A 20,108-nucleotide genomic window follows, 5' to 3' on the forward strand; every position below is an offset into this window, starting at 1 on the left:
TTCAGAGTTTGGTGTGTCCTTCTAAGTGAATTATTGAACCTGTGGGTGGATGGGAACCACCCAAATCTGTAGTTTGTGTCAGAAGTGAAGGTGATCTCTTGCAGGGACTGTTCCCTGTAACTTTGTAGCTGGTTAAACTTTTGAGCATACAGATTAGAAAGAAAGAAGTAAAGCTGTCTTTATTCACAGATAACATGATAATTTTTTAGAAAATCATCACACAAAATGCTACTAAATTGGTAAGGGGGTTTACCAAGATCTCAGAATACAGACTGCATTTCAAGACTTGTTGTGTATGTATACATGTAGCTCCATGAAACAATAGGAGGTACAGAAATAGACTCTCACAGATGAACAACTGATATTTCAACAAAGGTGCCAAGTAATTCAATGGGGAAACAATAGTCTTTTGAACAAATGGCACAGAAACAAGTGGATATTCACATGCAAAAATGAACCTTGGCCCTTACCTCACACCAGATACAAAAATTACCTTAAAACTAATCATAGACCAAAATGTAAAACTATGAAACTTGTAGAAGAAAATATAGGAGAAAATATTGTGACTCCGGATAAAGCAAAGATTTAGACAGGACACAAAGACCACAAACTATAAAATATTTAGAAGTTGGATTTCATCAAAATTTAAAACATTTGCTCTTTGAACACCACTATTAAGAAAATAACAAGCCAAACCATAAACTGGGAGAGAATATTTTCAGGACACTTATCTGATAAATTATTTTGTATCCAGAATGTGTAAGGAACTTTTACAACTTGATAATAGGACAGACAGCTCAGCAATAAATGGATAAAAATTTTGAGACACCTTACCAAAAAAGGGATACGGATGGCAAATAAGCAGTGAAAAGATGCTCACTATCACTAGTCATGAGAAAATGCTAATTAAAACCTCAGTGAGATACTTCTCACTGACACACTTACCAAAATGGCTAAAAACAAATAAACAAATCTCAAGCACATTCTGGCAAACACACTGCTCAGCTGGAACTCCCATGCTTTGCCGGTGGGAATGCAAAATGGAAATGGTACAGCCCCTTTGAAAAACAGCTCAGCAGTTTCTTATAAAGCTAAACATACACTTGCCATATGACTCAGTAACTCCACTTGTGAAAACAAATGTCCCAACAAAGACCTGTGTGTGAATTCCTATAGCAGACTTATTATTAATAGCCCCAAACGGGAAATAACCCAATGTTCACCAACTTGTGAATGGATGAATTATGCATGGGACATCCATACAGTGGAATACCTCTCAGCAATTAAAACAACAACAACAACAAAAAAAACCCAAAATACTGATACATGTAAGAACATGGATTTTTTTCAAATGCATTATGCTAAGTGAAAGAAGCCAGATTCAAAAGGTTACATTCTATATGAGTATATTTATATGATTTTCTGGAAACAGAGCGACAGAAAATAGATCAAGGTTGCCAGAGCGTGGGAGTGAGGGTAGGATTGACTACAAGGCACAAGAAGAAACTATTTGGGGTTTTGGAACTGTTTTGTAGTGAATGTTCTTGTGGTGTCATAACTCTTCAAACTGGACACCTAAAAAACAGTCAGTTTTACTTTATATAATTTATACCTCAATAAACTTGCCTTAAAAACAAAACCCAAACCCTGTGAAAAGATATTTGCAATATGCGTGACTGATAAAGGATTAGTGTCTCAACTCTAGAATATGAAAGAATTCTTATGAACTAATAAGAAAAATTCAAGTCACTTAGTAGAAATAGGTGCAAAAGAACGAACAGAAATTTCCCCAAATAGGATGAATAAAAAATTAACAAACACATAAAACTGCTTAATCTCATTTAGGAATCAAGGAACAGCCAATTAAACCTTCAGTTGGATATTATTTCCTATCCATCAGACTGGCTCAAAATGAAAAACTAGACCATTTTGAAAGTTAGTTAATAATGTGGAGCAATGGAAACTTTCATCCACTTCTTGTGGGGCAGTAATTTGGTAGAACTATTTTGGAAAACAGTTCGGTATTATTTAGTAAAGTTAAATAGTGTATACTTCCTGATCCTGAAATTCCACCTCTAAGCACATAACCCTTCTGACATTCTGCCACGTGTGTAGCAGGAGATAGTATAAGAAAGCTTGTAAAAAAGAAAAAATACAACCCCCAGTATTCATCAAAAGTAGAATAGATACATAAGTTACTTTATAGCTTTACAATGTTATGTTCTTCCACAATTCAAATGAATGAACTACAGGCACAGGCATTAAAGTGAATGAATGTCAAAAACATTCATCTTCATGAAAAAAAAAAACCACAGAAGTACACACAAAGTTTGTGTAGACAAGGTTCAAAAGCCTCTCTCTCATAGGCTGTAGAGCATGATCATTTATAAACATGTAGCTGGAGACAAGTTGCCTGTATTTACATTCTAGCTCCCCAGTTCCTAGCTGTGTAGCCTTCAGCTCCTTGCACCACAATTTTCTCACTTGTACAGCGAGGGTGCAAGCACTTATTAAGAGATGCTAACATGCTGGTGTAGCACATGAAGAGATCATAAATGTTAGGCATTATTATTATTCCCTAGCCCACTAGGTGGAAACTCAGTGGTGCCAGGATGGCATACGGGGGGGGCACCCACCCCACTGCCATTGAGCACACGGGGCAGCAGTTAAGACAATGCACAATGACAATAGCTCTGAGTGCAGAAATCTACAGCTGGCATCATGGAGGAGTGTGAACCACCAGGACTCAGGACCTACAGAAAAGGAAAGGGAACTGGGATTTCTGGAGCCCCAGGGACAATTCAGCCTAAAATACCAGTTGACATTTGTAGCCAGGTCCTTAACTGTTCTGATGAAACAAGAATTAGAATAAAATCAATGAAGTCCACACTTGGTGCAAGATAAGAACTGCATGCAGTCCATTTCCAATTTCTTTTTTCCCTCCTGGCACAGATTTCCCAGATGGTATTTATTCCAAGCCTTTTACTTGACCACATTCTTCCTGTCTCTCAATTGATTGCTTATTGGCAACTTCTTCAAAGAATAGGACAGAAGGGAAAAGACACAAAGTGTAGAGCCCATCAGACCTCACATCTAAGACTTAGCCCCTTCTTAAACTCAAGATGTGGTATGGTGAGGCGGAATTTTCATTACGTGAAAATAATTTTGGGGGGAAGTGAGACTTTGGGGCAATCACATGGTTGCCTATTTTATCTGGCTTCTTATCACTAGTTTTTTATAGTTTGATTACTGAACTGTCAGTTTGGAGAATAAAGTGATCTCCTGTTTTGATAGCCTTAGCATTATCATACAGGGTCGACTCTACTTACCAGTGGAAAGCTAATGATGGGTTGAAAAGAATGAAACTTTATAACCAAAGGGAACTGTGATCTCTAATACATTAGGAAAATTCCATATAGTTTTTACTAGTATTTTATTGTAACTCCTATACAGAAAGCTATTATTAAAGTATAATTACTCTAATGCCTTGTTTATTACTTACCCTCTTATTTCTACTTGAGCTACAGCAGTGATGTTGATTTGCAGGCTCACAAAATTGCTGTCTGGGTTGTCCTTGTTGGAACTAAAACACAGTTGACATATGATTTAAATTTATTTTCTCAGACGTGTTACTACCATAGATGATCATAAAAAACCTTCTATATATCAGGGGAGCAACATGCATTACCAATATGATCATTTGGAAAACAAAAGTGTATCCATTCTACAAAATTGTAACCATTTGTAAATGGAAATGCTAAGATCCTCTGTGAGCAAAAGAAATGTAATAACTTTCCATGAGGAGACACCTTATCTGAAAACATAATATATTTCTAGAGAAGCCAACATGTCTTTGTTGCAGTGACTAAGCCCAAAAGGCAGTAAGCTGAGTTCTTGTCCAGCTTCTACAAGGAACACATTCCTTAACTTCTCTGTGCATCAAGTTCATTGCCCATCACATGGGAAAGGACAGCACAGTCAACTCCTGATTTTCCATACTAATAAAAGGAGAACTGGCATGAATAATCCAAGAGCAGCACATAATGGGAAAAGTGTTTGTGTTTGGCTCTGGAATGCATCATACCATACATTGTTCTGGCAGCAAACTTATCTTCCTTATGGTTTATTTCTTAAGTAATATTAAAATAAGTGTCCTTTACTGCATGGTCACTGGTTGACTAGGATGAGGGGTGAGGAGTGAGGAGTGAATTAGAAGCATGGCCAGTGGAGAGAAGAAGTAAGACCCCAGGAAGAGATTGACACAGGAGATTACATATATGTTCATCAGGCACCTCAAGAATCTCAAGATAGAAGGTGCATGTTTAATAATATTTCTTTGAACGGTGGCAAAATTATTTTTAAGTTTGCTGTTTCTTTCTCTCAAATATAATTAGATACAAAAATTTAACTTTAAAAATGCATGTATTAAGCAACCAGTGCTGTAAGGAAAATAAAATAAAATAAAATATCCAAGAGGCTGGACCAGTAGCTGGGCTTTGGATGCAGCTGCCATTTGCACTCATTGTCTTACTGGGCTGTCATCGAAATCACCCTAATATTCCAAAGGATAATGCAGCTTTTAGCAAACTGGGATATGACACCACCACTAACAGGTCATGTTTATATTCAGTCTCATTAAGAAGAGAAAGCCTCCTCTTTTTTCATCATCAAATCTCATGCAGAGGCAATGGACAAGCTCTCACACTGATGATGGTAATGGGGCATGTCCTGACTACCTTTTGAAGCTTTCCAAATGTGGGAGCTGGAAAAGATATGATAAAGGTCTGCTTTCAAAGCAGGAGGAGACAGAATTGTTCCCACAATGCTTTTGAAAAGTGCTGTTCGATTGTATATACTGATAAGGCAACTTAAACGGCAAACACGCATAAAAGACATAAACAGGCAAATGTCAGGCTCATTTCCTGCAAAGGGGTATCACTGCTAAGCTTGTGATGAGCCTAGAGGGACTTGTTCACCAAAGTTTGAACCCCAGTTTCCAGGCCACTTTATTATTATCACATCTGGGGAGGATCAGTCAACTAAAAAGTTCCGTTGTTTTTTTTTTTTTTTAAAGCAGGATTCTGACTTACTAACTCCTAAGAAGTCATTAAGTAAGTAATTCCACTTGTTACAGACTTCATGGTTCCCAGTGCATTACAGGGAACTCTTTAGTTTGGAAGCTTAAGTCTAATTGTTCCACATTTTTACCCAGACCTTGTTCTAGTTTCTAGGTCACTACTGTTTTGCAACAGTGGAAATTAGAAGTATAGAAAAAAAGTTTTATTTAAGTTATCCTATAATTCTATTGCATTTTGCTTCCAAGTGGTTTCAATAATACAATTTTCATGACAACATCCTGAAAATATAAACAGATGTCAAGCATCGAAATTGTCTTGGGAGAGAAGTCTAATATGAGGCTTATAGAGGCTGTTCTGAAAAGTCACAAAAGCAGTGGCAGAATCCAAGGCTGGACCTGGATGGCCAACTAAAATCACCCTCTGTCATACCGGCTTGCCGGGGCACTTGGTACTGAAACGAGTGGTGTCAGCAAAATCTCCGGGTAAGAAAGACACCAGGCTGCATATATAACTTAGATGCATCTTTCACCTCTTTCCTGGAAGGAAACCCCCCTCACTAATACCACTGCTCCATTCAAACAAACAGTTCATCACTGCCCTGGATGCTGAGCTATTTATACTGTCGGTGCTAGTTCTTCTCGAGAAATGATGAACTTCCTCTCCATGACTATAGCTTATGTCACGTACCAAGGATAAACATGTTATTTACTTATGACTCCGAGGCTATTTTCTTTCTCCTTATTGTTTCCTATTTTCTATTTTCTAACATTCCCTCTGTGCTTTCTGTGGTCTCTGGAATGTCAGCAAAACAAGACAATGTTCATTTCACCATTACTGAGGAAGCAGCTTCAAGGATGATCATAAAGATCCGTTGGTACATGGGAATCGCAAACTGAGACCGGCTCCAAGCAGGGAGGAAGATGTTTACATGTCACATAGAGCCGGGGCATGGAGAGACCAGTTAATTTTCTCTTTTGGGTTCTATTTGTGGGAAAGGATATTAAATGTGGGTACCAGTGGTCAGTGTGCTCAAAAGCTTGAGTTCAGACTTGAGCGCATTTAGTTTAATTTATTGTTGGTTTAAGCACATTTAAACTGAACACAAACCATCCATTAAACGCTTATGTACATCTTTGGAGCCCACCAGCAAAGCATGCAGATAAATGCTCACCACTGTATTTGAATATTAGAAGTATTCTCAAATACCTTTATCTCTAGAACTTATGTTTTGGGAATTTGATGTTTCGTATGTTGCTGTTGCCTCTCCAGTTCTTTCTACATTTCTGCATTTTTGTATTTTTCAGGATAATGTTAAAATAGTCATGAGTTTCTATAGTGTCTGAGGATGGAGTATAATCATGGACCATTTTAGATGAAGAGGGTTGTTTGAAATGCGACCATTTCTGTTTTCCATCAAATTCAGCACTTCCTCTCTAAATTCATTATTTGAATGATGATCTACAGGATGGTTTTGGGCAAGGCATTTACAACATTATTTAGTGTCCTTTGCTCCTTGATTCAGCTACTAGTTCCATCCATTCTGTTATTCGAAACTGCAATTAAGGGTAAGAAGCAAACATCAGGAATTTGCTTTGTATCTTTGTACCAGACTTTCTATCTAAAGGCTGCAACTTTTATGAGATACGTATCTTTTTCTGAAGTGATGCAAAGCTTCATGCTACTGCAGGATCAATGTTACAGACGGTGATGGTGAAAAACAGAAACTTCAGGTTACTGAAGTATCTGGAGAGATGGTGGTCCTTCCCTATGGAGTGCTTTTTCTTTTCTCTTTTTTTCTCTGAAAACTTAGAAATATAAACAGGAGATTTTCCAAATGAAAATATGTAGGACTACCTGAACTTTTTGGAAAATATACATTTATATAGATACAAAGAAATGATTTAATAAGCTTTTGGTAAAATGAAGGGATATGATAGATGAATGCATTCCATCTGTATCCCATCACTAATTTGGGTAAAATTTTTAAAATCTCTAAGATTCAGCAGAAAATATTTAAGTTAAATTCGAAAAAGGACTGACTAAGGTCAGACAAGAACACCTAAGTTAGAAAGCCTTCCTTCCTAGAAATCTATCACAAAGTTGAGGGGATATGGTTTGTGACACAGGTTGCAGATTTTAAAAATCTACTACATTCTTATAGAGATTATATATATATATATATATATATATATATATATATATTTTTTTTTAAGATTTTAAAAGATTTTATTTATTTATTTATTTTTGGCTGTGATGGGTCTTCGTTGCTGCCCGCGCGGGCTTTCTCTAGTTGCGCGAGCAGGGGCTACTCTTTGTTGAGGTGCGCGGGCTTCTTCTCATTGCAGTGGCTTCTCTTGTTGCAGAGCACGGGCTCTAGGCACGCAGGCTTCAGTAGTTGTGGCTCATGGGCTCTAGAGCACAGGCTCAGGAGTTGTGGTGCACGGGTGCAGTTGCTCTGCGGCATGTGGGATCTTCATGGACCAGGGATGGCACCTGTGTCCCCTGCATTGGCAGGCGGATTCTTATCCACTGTGCCACCAAGGAAGTCCGGGATTATATATTTTTTAAAAAAAAATCATAAACCTCTAATGAAGTAGCTATTAGAAAGTAATCCATTGTGTAAAGTAATTACTCTAAAAGTCATCACACTCTAATGACTTCACTTCTTGCAGGACAGAAGGTAAGTTTAGAGATTGGTCATCTTGCACACCAGTATTTGAGAACCAAATTGTAGGTACTGACTTCAGAGTCATTGTTATATTAGAACGAGGGTTGAACACACTGAGCATGTGCTGTCTATATCAGTGTTTTTCAGACTTTTAAAATTGCAGACCACAAATATATATGTGTGCGTGTATATGTATACATGCACACATATATATTTATATACATCCTACAGGATGTCTTATGACACACATTTACATGTATGTGAAAGGAATTTTTCATGAACTCTGATATAGTCCATTCAATATCCTTTTCTTTTCATCCAGGTCTAGAGCCATTACATTGATTCCCTTACTGGCTAAAGGGTTTAAGTCCACACTTGGGAATCCCTGGCCCTCATGACACATTGCTCTCTGTAGGTCTTTTAACTCATGGAATATTATTTTCAGCCATGAAGGAGCAAACAGAATAGACAGAGACAAGGTAAAGTCACACTTGAATCCTGGGGCAGAGTCAGCCTTAGAAAAAAGGGGCAGCTCCCTTCAGGGTTTGGCTTAGAGTTGCCAGAGAAGGCCCTGCCTTCTGAATATATGATCTTACCTGCGTCCTGCCTTGCTGCTCACAATTAAACCATCAGAGACTCATTCATCCTTGAAAAGTTAGATTTCAAGGTCACAAGCTCAAAATCTATGCTTTTTTTTTTTGCAGAAATTTTGTTCTCAGGGATCAGCTGACCCCCAGCAGAGAGAATGGCAGGATGTGGTAGGGGTACTGGTGCGGGGTGGGAAAAGCCATGTGCATCAGAAAGAGGAAAGATGGAGGAGCAGGTGGGGTTGGGTGGGAGCGTGCTCAGGACAAAATTTTACTCTCACACCTTGGCCTGGCCTGCAGAATGCAGAATGGATCTCTTCTTCAAAAGCCAAAAAAAAAAAAAAAAAAAAAAAGAAAAGAAAAAGAAAAAAAACTGAAATAACGAATAACTGAGAAACAAAGGAAAAATAGTCTGTGAACATCTGGGTTCTAATTTCAGAAGAATGTTTAAGGTGAAGGAGCTTGATGAGGGCATTCATTTCACCATGGATTCTCTTTACTACTGAATGCTGATGATATTTCAGGCATGTAAAGGTCTAACCTTCTGATGTGGAGATCGAAGGTAATGCTTGTATTTGTTTTCTCAAGTCGTGGAACTGCAAATCGGAGGCCCAGAGAAGACTAAAAAAAAAAAAAATCACAAGACACTAAGTTTATGACATGGGAGGAACCTTATACACAGCATAGAAATCTTTTAAAGTCATCCCTGCAAATCCCCACCCTAGACTGCTGTCCCTTTTTCTGCTTCTGCCTTGGGGTAGCTGAGACTTCGGGGCCCAGGCAATGTGAGTCCCTACACATTGTGGTTCCCTCTCTTCATTTATCCTCCTATCAACTCTTTTCCTGCCACCTTCTTTATGTGCTAAATTAAAAACAACCTAAATATACGAGAAGAGATTGATTTAGAAAACTGTGATAATTCTGTTTGATGGACATTTATGTCATCATTGAAGTTACATCTGTGAAGCCTATGCCATGTGGAAAATGCTTCTAATGTAACTATGGTGAAAAAAGGTTGCAAAGTTGTATGTGCCATGGTTTCACCTATGGTTTTAAAAGGCTACCAGTGGAAAAATTACTGTACAGGAGTGAGGGTGTCTTGTAAGAAAATACACCAGGATAATATGCTGCAGTTAAGGTTGTGAGTGTATGGATTATTTTTTCCACCTTTCTTTCTTTTCCAAAGTTTTAAAACTGTTCTTAATATTTTTACAGTTTGAAAACAGCTTTTTAAAAACCTGGAGAAAAGTGAATCCAATGATAATATAAATAAGGAAGTAAAAATAATAGCTAAGACATGTAATTATATTACTTAGGCTCTCATGCACTGTACTAAGCCTTATATGCAATGTCTCATGTAATCATGACATCCACACTACGAGGTATACTGTGAATGCTGACATTTTACAGTCCAGCAGCATTCTGAGGATTAGGGAGATGAAGTGCCTTGTTCCAGGTGCAGAGCAAATAAACTCTAGATTTGGAACTGAAATCGCTACAAGCCAACTCCAGAACCTGGAACTCACAGCCACTACACTATGAGAATCAAACCAGCAATCAAACTCGTGTTATTATGAACCAGTAATAATATGAACTAATAATAAACCATCATTTTTATCATAAATCATCATTTCACTAGCCCTTGCCGAAGGAGCTGCAAGCCAGGTACTGCCCTGGTGGCTTTACATAAACCATATCATTGCATTGCTCCAAACGTTCCTACAAACAGGTATTCTCCCATCTCAGTGTGACTTGCCCAAGGTATCACTGCTGATCAATGGAGAAACTGGGATAATAATTAGGGTGTGCCTAATTATTAAGCCTATACATCCTTATGCCCCAGCCAGGATGAATTCCTTTATAATTCCAAATGTGCAAATTTCTGTCAGACCTCTGGGGCTTTGCACATGCTCTTCTCTCTTCTTTAGAAACTTTTAAAGTCTTTCCCTGCTTTTTCTACTTGCAGGACTTCTCATGCGTCAAAACTCAGGGCAAGGGATCCTCCTGCAATACACCCTCCAAGCCCACAGGCCAGGTCAGGCAGAAATGTTCTCTTTATTCTTTGTCTCCTTCTTTGCTACTCACCCATGACTCAACCTATGATGTTGCTAAATTTTAAGTTTCTTATGGAATGGGGATTGTACATTTTCATCTCAATATTATCAGACTCTAGTTTAGTACCAGGCATATAGAAGGGGTGTAATTAAAAATGGTGAAAAAGAGTGTGCCCTTGTTTGCACACTTCCAGTGATGGGGAGCTTACTATATTGTGGGGAGGCCTGTTTAATGTTGGTCTTTTATTATTCAGCACGAGATGAGGATACCCTAAAGGTGTGACAATTTCATACTGATAAGAGACATATGTTCTTAACTAGAACCAAAAGCCAGATCTCTGGGCATTGATTCTAAAGAGCCTTTGTTGAGCCACTATTTTTTTTTTTATTATCCTACTAGAGAGACTTTGTGATTTTTTACAAATCTTATCGGTATATAAATATTTTACATTACTAAAGCTATTATATGAAAATGATGTTACTACTTACAAATCAGATGTAAACTTCTGAATACAACCTTGAATGCTTTGTTAAAATAAAAAGTCACTTGAAAACTACTTTTTAAAAAATATCAGGACTGGAATAATTAATCCTGGCAATTTGTGATGCTTTTTAATAGTTAGGACTACTTTTACATTTGGAATTTTACTACAACCCATTAAGAGTATTCTTTTAGAAGTACAAAATGAAGAAGTAAATAAATCAAAGCGTTTTATAACAAAACAGAATGCAATAAAATTTGATGTGTTTAAGGGCATTCAAGGGCGAGATAAGAAAGCTATTAGGTTTCTTCTACTATAGACTTCAGAGATAAACGAATACAAACAATTTACTTCCTTGACTTCTAAAGATTATTTGCTGGTAAAATGGATTGACATCTTTTCACAAAAACACATTTGTGGCCAAGACCACACTGCCATTTTTACCCTCCACTTTGAACAACACTGGTGTCCAGTTTTTGTTCCAAGATTATCCTTAGTTATTGATGACCTTAGATGATTTCTGGTCTGGATTTAACCCTTTTAATACTGAAAAAGGAATGAGTGCCCAGTCACCTATAGATGCTAACACCATTACCACCATGTCAATTCATTTCTGTTTGGCCTTAGGTAGACCTTTTCCTATCAAATTGGGTGGCTGAATTTTTCTTGAAAACTAGCCAAAGGATTTATTAGCTTCTAGATAAAAGGATTCTAATGAAAAATGTTCTAATATCTCAGCTTAGACATCCCATTCTATCTTTCATGGCTTTGTTGAAAAATCTCATCTGTTATTCATTAGTTTTTATCCAGTTTTTGCAGACCTGCTAGAACGTGGGCTTTTTGTTGAGGCCTGGTTCGAATCCTGGTTCTGTTCTTCATTATGTGAGACTTTGGGTAACTCATTTGATTTCTCTGAGTCTCAGTTTCCTCATCCATAACACAGGAGAAATACCTGACTCATAGGATTGTTGGTAGTTGTGAAAATTAAATGAGATAACACACACAAAACACCCAGTGATGGAATTATAACACAGAGGGCAATCAATACATGTTAGTTAATAAAAATCTATTATAAACATTTACCTTTCATTTAAATATTTACTTTTTTGACCCAAGAAGTGAGTGTACTAGACTACAGCTTGGCATATCTTTTAAATACTCAGGATGAACGGAATGATAATCAATTTAGAATATAAAAAGGCAAACATTATTTTAGCGCAATATCCTAGATTATAAACTGGGAATAGGTGTTACTGGATAGAAAGTTTCAAAAGCTCAAATAAATATGAGAAACACTGGGCTAGAAGGTTTCCTTACTGCAGAACTTCTCAGCACCTTTAAAATGAAATAGGCACCTGAATGTCCCAGGGGAGGATATGATTCTCAGCAGTGACTATAGGGCTCCCTTTTAAAGGCTTGCCTCAAAGGATTAACACTCTTTGGAAGACGCTTTGGGAAGCTGTTCTAATACAAACCTACACACGTACATATTTCCAGGAAGGTTTTTTCAAACAGGCCATTTCATTATCAATGAATCATAAGCATCTAATTTAAAACAGAGGAATACGTATGTTTAATTTGTAACACTTAATTACGTAGTATTTGCAGATTTCAGGGTTATTTTTTCCTGATTTATGACTCCATAAAATAATGATTTCTCCTGTGACATTTATTACAAGGAGTTACTCTGTGTATACTTAAACTGCAATGGCATAAAATGAATTTATTGACCACAAGTAATTCTGAATGGGAAGTTCCTAAATCTGGAAACAAAGAAAGGAAAAAAAGACTCCTTATTCTTTCATAAGCCTGTTACAGATCATGATTGATCCTTTCTTTTTTCTTGCTATAAACAATTTTCTGCATTATTCTTTATCAAGTAAGATGCATGGAAAATACAGACCTGGTAAAGCTGTTTTAAAACCTGGATTATGGTAATATTTTAACAGGAAAACACTGTGAATGATATTCACATGGGAGGTATATCTAAAGTAAAAGTTTAATCATCTTTGCTAAAATTCTTAATTCTGTTATTTCCTTTTTTTTTTTTTTTTGCGGTACGCGGGCCTCTTACTATTGTGGCCTCTCCCGTCGTGGAGCACAGGCTCCGGACGCGCAGGCTCAGCGGCCATGGCTCACGGGCCTAGCCACTCTGCGGCATGTGGGATCTTCCCGGACCGGGGCACGAACCCGTGTCCCCTGCATCGGCAGGCAGACTCTCAACCACTGTGCCACCAGGGAAGCCCCTTAATTCTGTTATTTCTTAAATCCTTTACATCGTAGTTCTTCTTGGATTCAAAGAAAACATTTGTAGTGAAATTCAAAGAAAAAATACTCGAGAAAAAAATCTGTAGTAAAACAAATAGTTTTTAGAGATTTGTTGAGACTGAAGACATGTAAGACTGATGTCAAAAGAAAAGGCATATGAAAGTATTCATCGTTTTGTGTATTTTAGCTCAGATTGTCCACTCAGTGTGGGTTGTGATGCAAAATCCCACCACCCTGGGAATTTCCTGCCTAATTGGTTTTAGTTGCCAGGTGCTAAATTGCTGAGTGCTAATTGGGGGGGGCTTTCCACTAGTTCTCTTTAAAATTCAATTAGACAGAAATCAGTTAAGTGCATCTGGTTTTCTCTTACATTTGTTCCAGCCACCATAGGGTTCCCAAGGTCACACACCACCATTCGGGTGACGTTGTCCATCTTGTACTCACAGCTCAGTGGTCGCAATGCCTGCAACGGGAAAGAATACCAGTGTGGAGTCAGGGGCAGAATAAACGACATCCTGTCGCAAAAGCAATGCTGTGGGCCAGGCAGCTTCTCTTGATTTCAAACACCTGTATGAGTGCCTGAGCCCAAGGGTTCATGTGTGACCATCAACTCAGAAGAGAAGCTTGTGAGAAAAGACCGAAGTTTAATTTTAAGAAGAAACCTGTTGGATGGGTAAACACATTTGTTGTGTTTCATTGAGGAAAAAAATGCTTAGTAGAATATATATATGTGTGTGTGTGTGTGTGTGTGTGTGTGTATATATATATATATATATATATACACACACACACACATATGTTATTTTTTTTCTTTTTTTTTTTTTGGCTGCTCCACGTGGCATGTGGAATCTTAGTTCCCTGACCAGGGATTGAACCTGCACCCCCTGCAGTGGAAGCGCTGAGTCTTAACCACTGCACTGCCAGGGAAGTCCCTGAAAATGCTTAGTAGACTATTTATATGAACATTTTTGAAATGATTTGCATTACTGTTCATGTTCAGTTTGGGCCATGAAGATCATGGATAATTAAACATAACTAAACAAATTAATTTTTGCAAACATGAAATGACAGCAAGATGTATATTATAGATTATCCTACAGCCCAGTGACATTTGCAAGAGAATTGCTTTGGACACAAATTTCTCCATACCATGGTTCCATTTTGAGATTACACACCCAATCTTAGTTTAATCCTATAAATACTTAAGATGGGAAGAGAACACTTTTTTATGTTTACCCACTGCTTTTCACCTCCCATCTTGCCCCATATCCTGTTCTGATTAGAATGTATAAAAACTCAAGTTTGAAGAGGCACTTAGAACTATGTGCTGGAGAAGGTCTCAAGGTTACAGCCGACGGGCTTATTCTACTTAGCCTAATGTCCTTAAGGGTCATCCATGTTGTAGTATGTGGCAGAATTTCCTTCCTTAAGGCTGAATAATATTCCATTGTATGTGTGTACTGTATGTTCATCTGTTCACCCATTGATGGCCATTTGGGTTGTTTCCACCTCTTGGCTATTGTGAATAGTGCTGCTATGAAAATGGATGTGCAGATATCAGTTGAGATACTGATTTTATTTCCTTTGTATATATACACAGAAGTGGCATTGCTGGATCATATGATAGTTCTTTTTTGAAGTTTTTGAGGATGATGTAATTTTTAAGGGGAAAATTTGGGGAGACTGTTGTTTTGCTGATTGTATGAAGTGGTGTTAGTGTATTTCTTAATGGGCCCCAGTTCTTGAAAACTGCTTTGTTTAACTGGGCACCAGGAGCATCTGATAGCTCAGGAATAATTTTTTGATTATTGTTCATTCATTTTGGAGATTTCTTTGAGGTTCAAAGAATTAGGAGATGATCTGGATCTTTAACTGCATTTTTGAGTCCATTGCCAAAGCCTGTTATTTGTACCATAATGGCAATTTAGTACACAAGGGAAAATAAGGGTTATATTCATTGCAGCATTTGTGTTTGTGTTTAAAATATTGTTTATTTTAGCAAGAACAAGATTGTGATTCAACACTGGTTTCAGTTTAGTGGAAAAAACTGAGATTGTGGTGTTTTGCTTTCTAGTCTTCTGTCCTATGTTTATGTGAAAAACAAATGAAAGGAAAACAGTGAAATCTAGTGGAAAAGGAGTTATTAACCTATGTTTGTGTTATTATAAATGTTCCTGTGTTTAAATTAATGGATCTTTACAGTGGAATATTATGCCAGAATTACAAAGGATGTGTTATATCTGTGAGTGTTGATCTGGAAAGATAGTCTATGAAACGTAGACGTAGAGATGGAGGTGTGTATGTGTGGGTAGAGAAAATAGTCTGCAAGGATATATAAACTGAGCGGAAAGAATTAAAAGTAATTTCTATGTGGTAGCATTAAAAAAAAAAAAGTTACACCCGACGGAGGGGAAAGTAAAGGAGGTTTATCTTTGGACTCCTGTCCTCCTGTCCACAGCTCTCCCTTGTGTCTTCAGCTAGAAATCCACATCTGGATCTCCGCCCTGAGCCCCTTTCCATCTTTCAAAACTTCATGTCCCTATGGCCCTGCTCTTGCCTTTGGTAATAGCTACATATGTTCATCCATTATTTCACTCTAACTTGTTAAGTGCTACTGATATATTACCTGTCAGCCTCATTCCCAAAGATAAGCTTGCAAACTGAGGACTTTCACAAAGGACCCCATGAGAGGACCATGGAAAAGGGTTCCAAATATGAGGACCACTTATCCGTCTGTCAGCTGTATCGAAATTTCATTTAAGGAAGTAATGTGAATTTTCAAGGATAAGTTTCAGAAACCACCTCCTTTCCATTCTTTCCACATGGCTGAGAAAAACCAAGAGCCAAAACCAAAACAAAGAAAAGGCAAACAAACCCCAGATACCGAAGTCAAGAGCTCTGTGGGTAAATCATACGCTTTAAGAAAATAAGCTTAAGCAGGCAGGGGTTTTTTTTGTATCTGTTCTCTTCCCAGTGCCCAGAAAAATGTCCAGCACAAAGTAGTAGACGGTGTCAGGAGATACACAGCAAATGTAGCTCCCAATCTTTCCTACAAGGAGGCTGAAGTGAAATGGACTAGCACACAGCTGAGTATAAAGCCCTCTTCCTGCCATCAGCCATTGAAAGGTCTGTTTTAACTCATGAGAAAGAAATGAAATCTCTGATATTCAGAGGCAGCATTTAATACCTGCTCTTTCCAAAGAACCCGAGTGACATGTTAGTATCCTGAGGAGGTAAGAAACATATTTTCCAAAAGCTGATAATATTTTTGCTTCTCAAAGGTAGCTTTAGCATGTATTCAAGTTCTGAAGGATCCATAACTAACCCTAATTGTACAGAGATGTTTTGTGTTGGGATTACTAACTCAATCCTGAAAACAGGAAAAAAAAAAAAAAGAACTCAGCAAAAGCTTTCCAAAATACCCACGTGTCCCTTGAATATAATTCAAGGATTTGGTTTCTATAGTAAATATTTTTATCTTATCTGAAGGTTGAAAGTCATATGTACATTTTTTTCCCCAGCTTTCTAGAAATAGCTTTTCCACATCAGTCAGAGATCTCTTCTCTCCCCAGATTCCCCACCCTTTTTCTTTTTTTAACCTTTATTTCCTCTCTCTGAGTGGGAGAAACAATGATTGTTTTTCTAGATATTTCCAGATTATTTTCCTCAGCTGTTCCTGGGACTATCTTGTTCTCATCCATTTATAGCTCTTAGAGTATTATTCATTCACTGAAAATATTTACTGTGTACCTGCCACTTACCAGGCACTGATCAAAAAAAAAAAAAAAAGAAAATAACACCCTTGTCCTCCTTAAATGTCCTATTATTATAAGAATCCTAATAAGGAATCACAAGCAATTGTAACAAGCAGTGGAAACATACAAGTACAGTTTGTTAAGTTTCATGAGAGCAGAAATTCACAGTGATGGAGGAGGACAGGCACATAGAAGTAAGCAATCAGAGAAGACATCCTGGAGGAAGTGACATAACCTCATAGGGGCCTGGCAGCTCAGTGGTTAAGAAGACGGGCCTGGACCTGACAGCTGAGGTGTCAATCTTGGTTCTGCTACGTAATAGCTGTGTAACTTTGGGCATGTTTCTGAATTTCTCCTTATCTATACAACAGGGATAATGATAGCCTTACCGTTTCTCTGTCAGGCTGTTATGAGGTCTAAGAAAATTGAATACTTGCAAGAGCACAGAGCAGAGCCCAGCTCACAGCAATTGCTTGGTGAATTTCAGCAGCCTCAGTCGTTATTAGGCCGAGGCCTGAAGGGTGAGTAGTAAGAAGTAAGCTGGGGAAAGGGGATGAGAGAGTAGAGTTACAGAGGGAACAGCAGGTGCGAGCTCTCTGTGGCGGGAGGGCGCATAGGTATTACAGAAACAGAAAATAAATTCCATCCCTCTAGGACTAGGGTGGGAGGTAAAGGAAAGAAGCAAAGACTCGTGATGAAGCTGAGGAGATCAGCAGGGGTGATGTAATTAAGGGCCTCATAAGTCATCTCAGGGCTTTGTAGGACTATCCTACAAGCAGTGGGGAGCTAGTGAGGGTTTTCAGCCAGAGAGTGACAGGGTCAGATTTGCATTTTAGAAAGAGGGCTTCCCAGGGCTTTCCTGGTGGCACAGTGGTTAAGAATCCACCTGCCAATGCAGGGGACACAGATTTGATCCCTGGTCCGGGAAGATCCCACATGCCGTGGAGCAACTAAGCCCGTGAGCCACAACTGCTGAGCTCGCGTGCCACAACTACTGAGCTCGCGTGCCACAACTACTGAAGCCCATGCGCCTAGAGCCCGTGCTCCGCAACAAGAGAAGCCACTGCAACGAGAAGCCCGTGCACCACAATGAAGAGTAGCCCCTGCTCACCGCAACTAGAGAAAGCCCAGCAACGAAGACCCAACACAGCAAAAAAAGAAAGAAAGAAAGAGGGCTTCCCATGCAGGGAAGGGGCTGGAGGCTGGGAGATGGGGAGATGAGTTAGGAGACTGGTGTAGCCATCTCCGGAGAAGATTGTGCCAGCCTCGAGGAAGGCAGTGACCGTGGCAGTGAGATGGAGAGAGGATAGGGTTGGATAGGTATAGGACTGACTTAGGCTTTAGAAACTGGGTGGAGACTGGCGTGATTCTCTGAGATAGGCTAGAGACAGGAGGAGGAGTGTGGGAAGATGGCGCCTAGTTCCGGATGCACTGAGTGTGAGGTAGTTTGAGGCAGAGGAGTGGAGCATGTATGAGGTCCCTTGAATAGACACATTCATAGTGACAGAATGTGGAATGCTGGGTACCAGCGGCTGGGGAAAGAGGGTAAGAGGGAGTTGGTGTTTCATGGGTACAGAGTTTCAGTCTGGGGTGATGAAAGTGTTCTGGGGATGGACGGCAGTGATGGTTACACAACAAAGTGATTATACTTCATGGCGCTGAACTGTACACCTCAAAAGGGTTAAAATGGTACATTTTATGTTGCATATAGTTTACAACAATAATAATAAAAAGATAGAGCACATGGGCCTTTATTCCTAGAAAAATTTAGAAGGTCACCGAAAAGAATTGCAAAGGCTGGCTCCGTTAAGGTCTCCAGAGAAAGAGATGATCAGCTTCTGCATTTTTGAAAAGATGAATGTTTTTAGCCAAAGAACAACAAAACTGACAATCAGATAATCCCTCATACTTTTCCCCTTGAGAGAAAATTGTTAAAAAAAAAAAAAAAACTTGAACCAAGTATAAATAAAAAGAGACACAAACTTCAAACTGCTTAACAACAAAGAAGGAATTAGAATGTGGCTTAGTCATGTCAAATCAAATTCTGCCCAAGGGAAACTGATGGAGGAAAAACAGTTAAAGACTCATTGGAGATTATAGATAATGTCTGTTATAATGCTTAAAGCCAAAGATAGAAATGATAAATGTTTCCTGTGTTTTCCACCCAACAGTGAACAGTAAACTAGATGTTTTGCTAAAAGAAGAATATTTTGAATAGATGCTTTGTTTAACAAAGTCAGGGGTGCAGTGACAGAAAGGGAGTTGAAATAAAAATATAGGCAGAGCCCTGGAACATTTTTTAAAATAACATACTTGAGCTTCATTGTTTGTTTGTTTATGTATTATTTACATGTAATTATTCTTAAGTGATATGTTCCTACAAATTTCTTCAACAGAAACTCATGATGATTTTACAACTGTCAAAGATACTTGATTATTGCTCCTCTGGGTTATTTTTTCACTGAGAAGATAATTCAGTCAAAACATAAGTCATGAGACTAGAGGTGTGCACAGAGAATTTTGTATTCCCCACATTTGTAAATGCCTTTCAAATACTGACATCACAACCGTTGTTAGCATTTCTTTAGAGGAATTATTTTTCATTAAATTATTTGATCATTAGAATGTGCACGTTCCCAAGAGGATGCAGTTTTTGGAAAGTAGCAGAACTTTAATAAACTTCAATTAAATGAACATATCCATCAGCAAGAATTTAAATAACACTGATCATGCCGACTTCTACGTGAAGCGCCAGGATGACTATGAAAGTGTGAAACTTGGTCTCTGCCCTTAATTGTGAGTCTGGGTACCTCTGAAACCAAGGGACTCTCTCTGTTATCCTTCAGTGTATTTACAATGGTTTTAGAGCAGAACCTGAGGATATTCTGAGTGGGAAGATCCATATTGTGATAAGGAAAGGAAATCTATAAAAAGCATTGTCGTCAGTTTAACAAATAGTGGCATTGCAGGACTGGCAAATGACAAAAACCTGGCTTTTTCTTGGTCCTGGTCCCGAAAAGGTGGACCAAGAAAAAAGAAAACATGAAACGTGTTTCCTTTCCAGTGCCTGTCTAGGCTGTTTTCGGTGCTCAGCTGGGATTGGTCAGACCTTCCTCCATAAGCAGTAATGAAAACCAGACCTCCTGGGACCTGCTTGAAGCATAAAGGAACTCAAAGGCCAGAAAACAGCCAGGGAGGGTGGGAGTTAGCTTGGGA

General features: G+C 38.5%; 1 protein-coding gene across 2 annotated transcripts in view; it reads right to left on the reverse strand.

The window, feature by feature from the left end:
* The window catches only part of ITGA8 (integrin subunit alpha 8), a 195,684-nt gene that overhangs the window by 58,886 nt on the left and 116,690 nt on the right, over positions 1-20,108 (reverse strand). For both annotated transcript variants that reach the window (XM_060097784.1, XM_060097785.1), the window contains exons 21-23: positions 13,508-13,600; positions 8,875-8,954; positions 3,503-3,583 (exon numbers count right to left, since the gene is read on the reverse strand). In XM_060097784.1, the coding sequence (XP_059953767.1) occupies positions 3,503-3,583; positions 8,875-8,954; positions 13,508-13,600 (254 nt within the window). The remainder of the gene's footprint in view (positions 1-3,502; positions 3,584-8,874; positions 8,955-13,507; positions 13,601-20,108) is intronic.

Source organism: Mesoplodon densirostris, chromosome 4, assembly GCF_025265405.1.
Source record: "Mesoplodon densirostris isolate mMesDen1 chromosome 4, mMesDen1 primary haplotype, whole genome shotgun sequence".
Taxonomy (NCBI): Eukaryota; Metazoa; Chordata; class Mammalia; order Artiodactyla; family Ziphiidae; genus Mesoplodon; species Mesoplodon densirostris.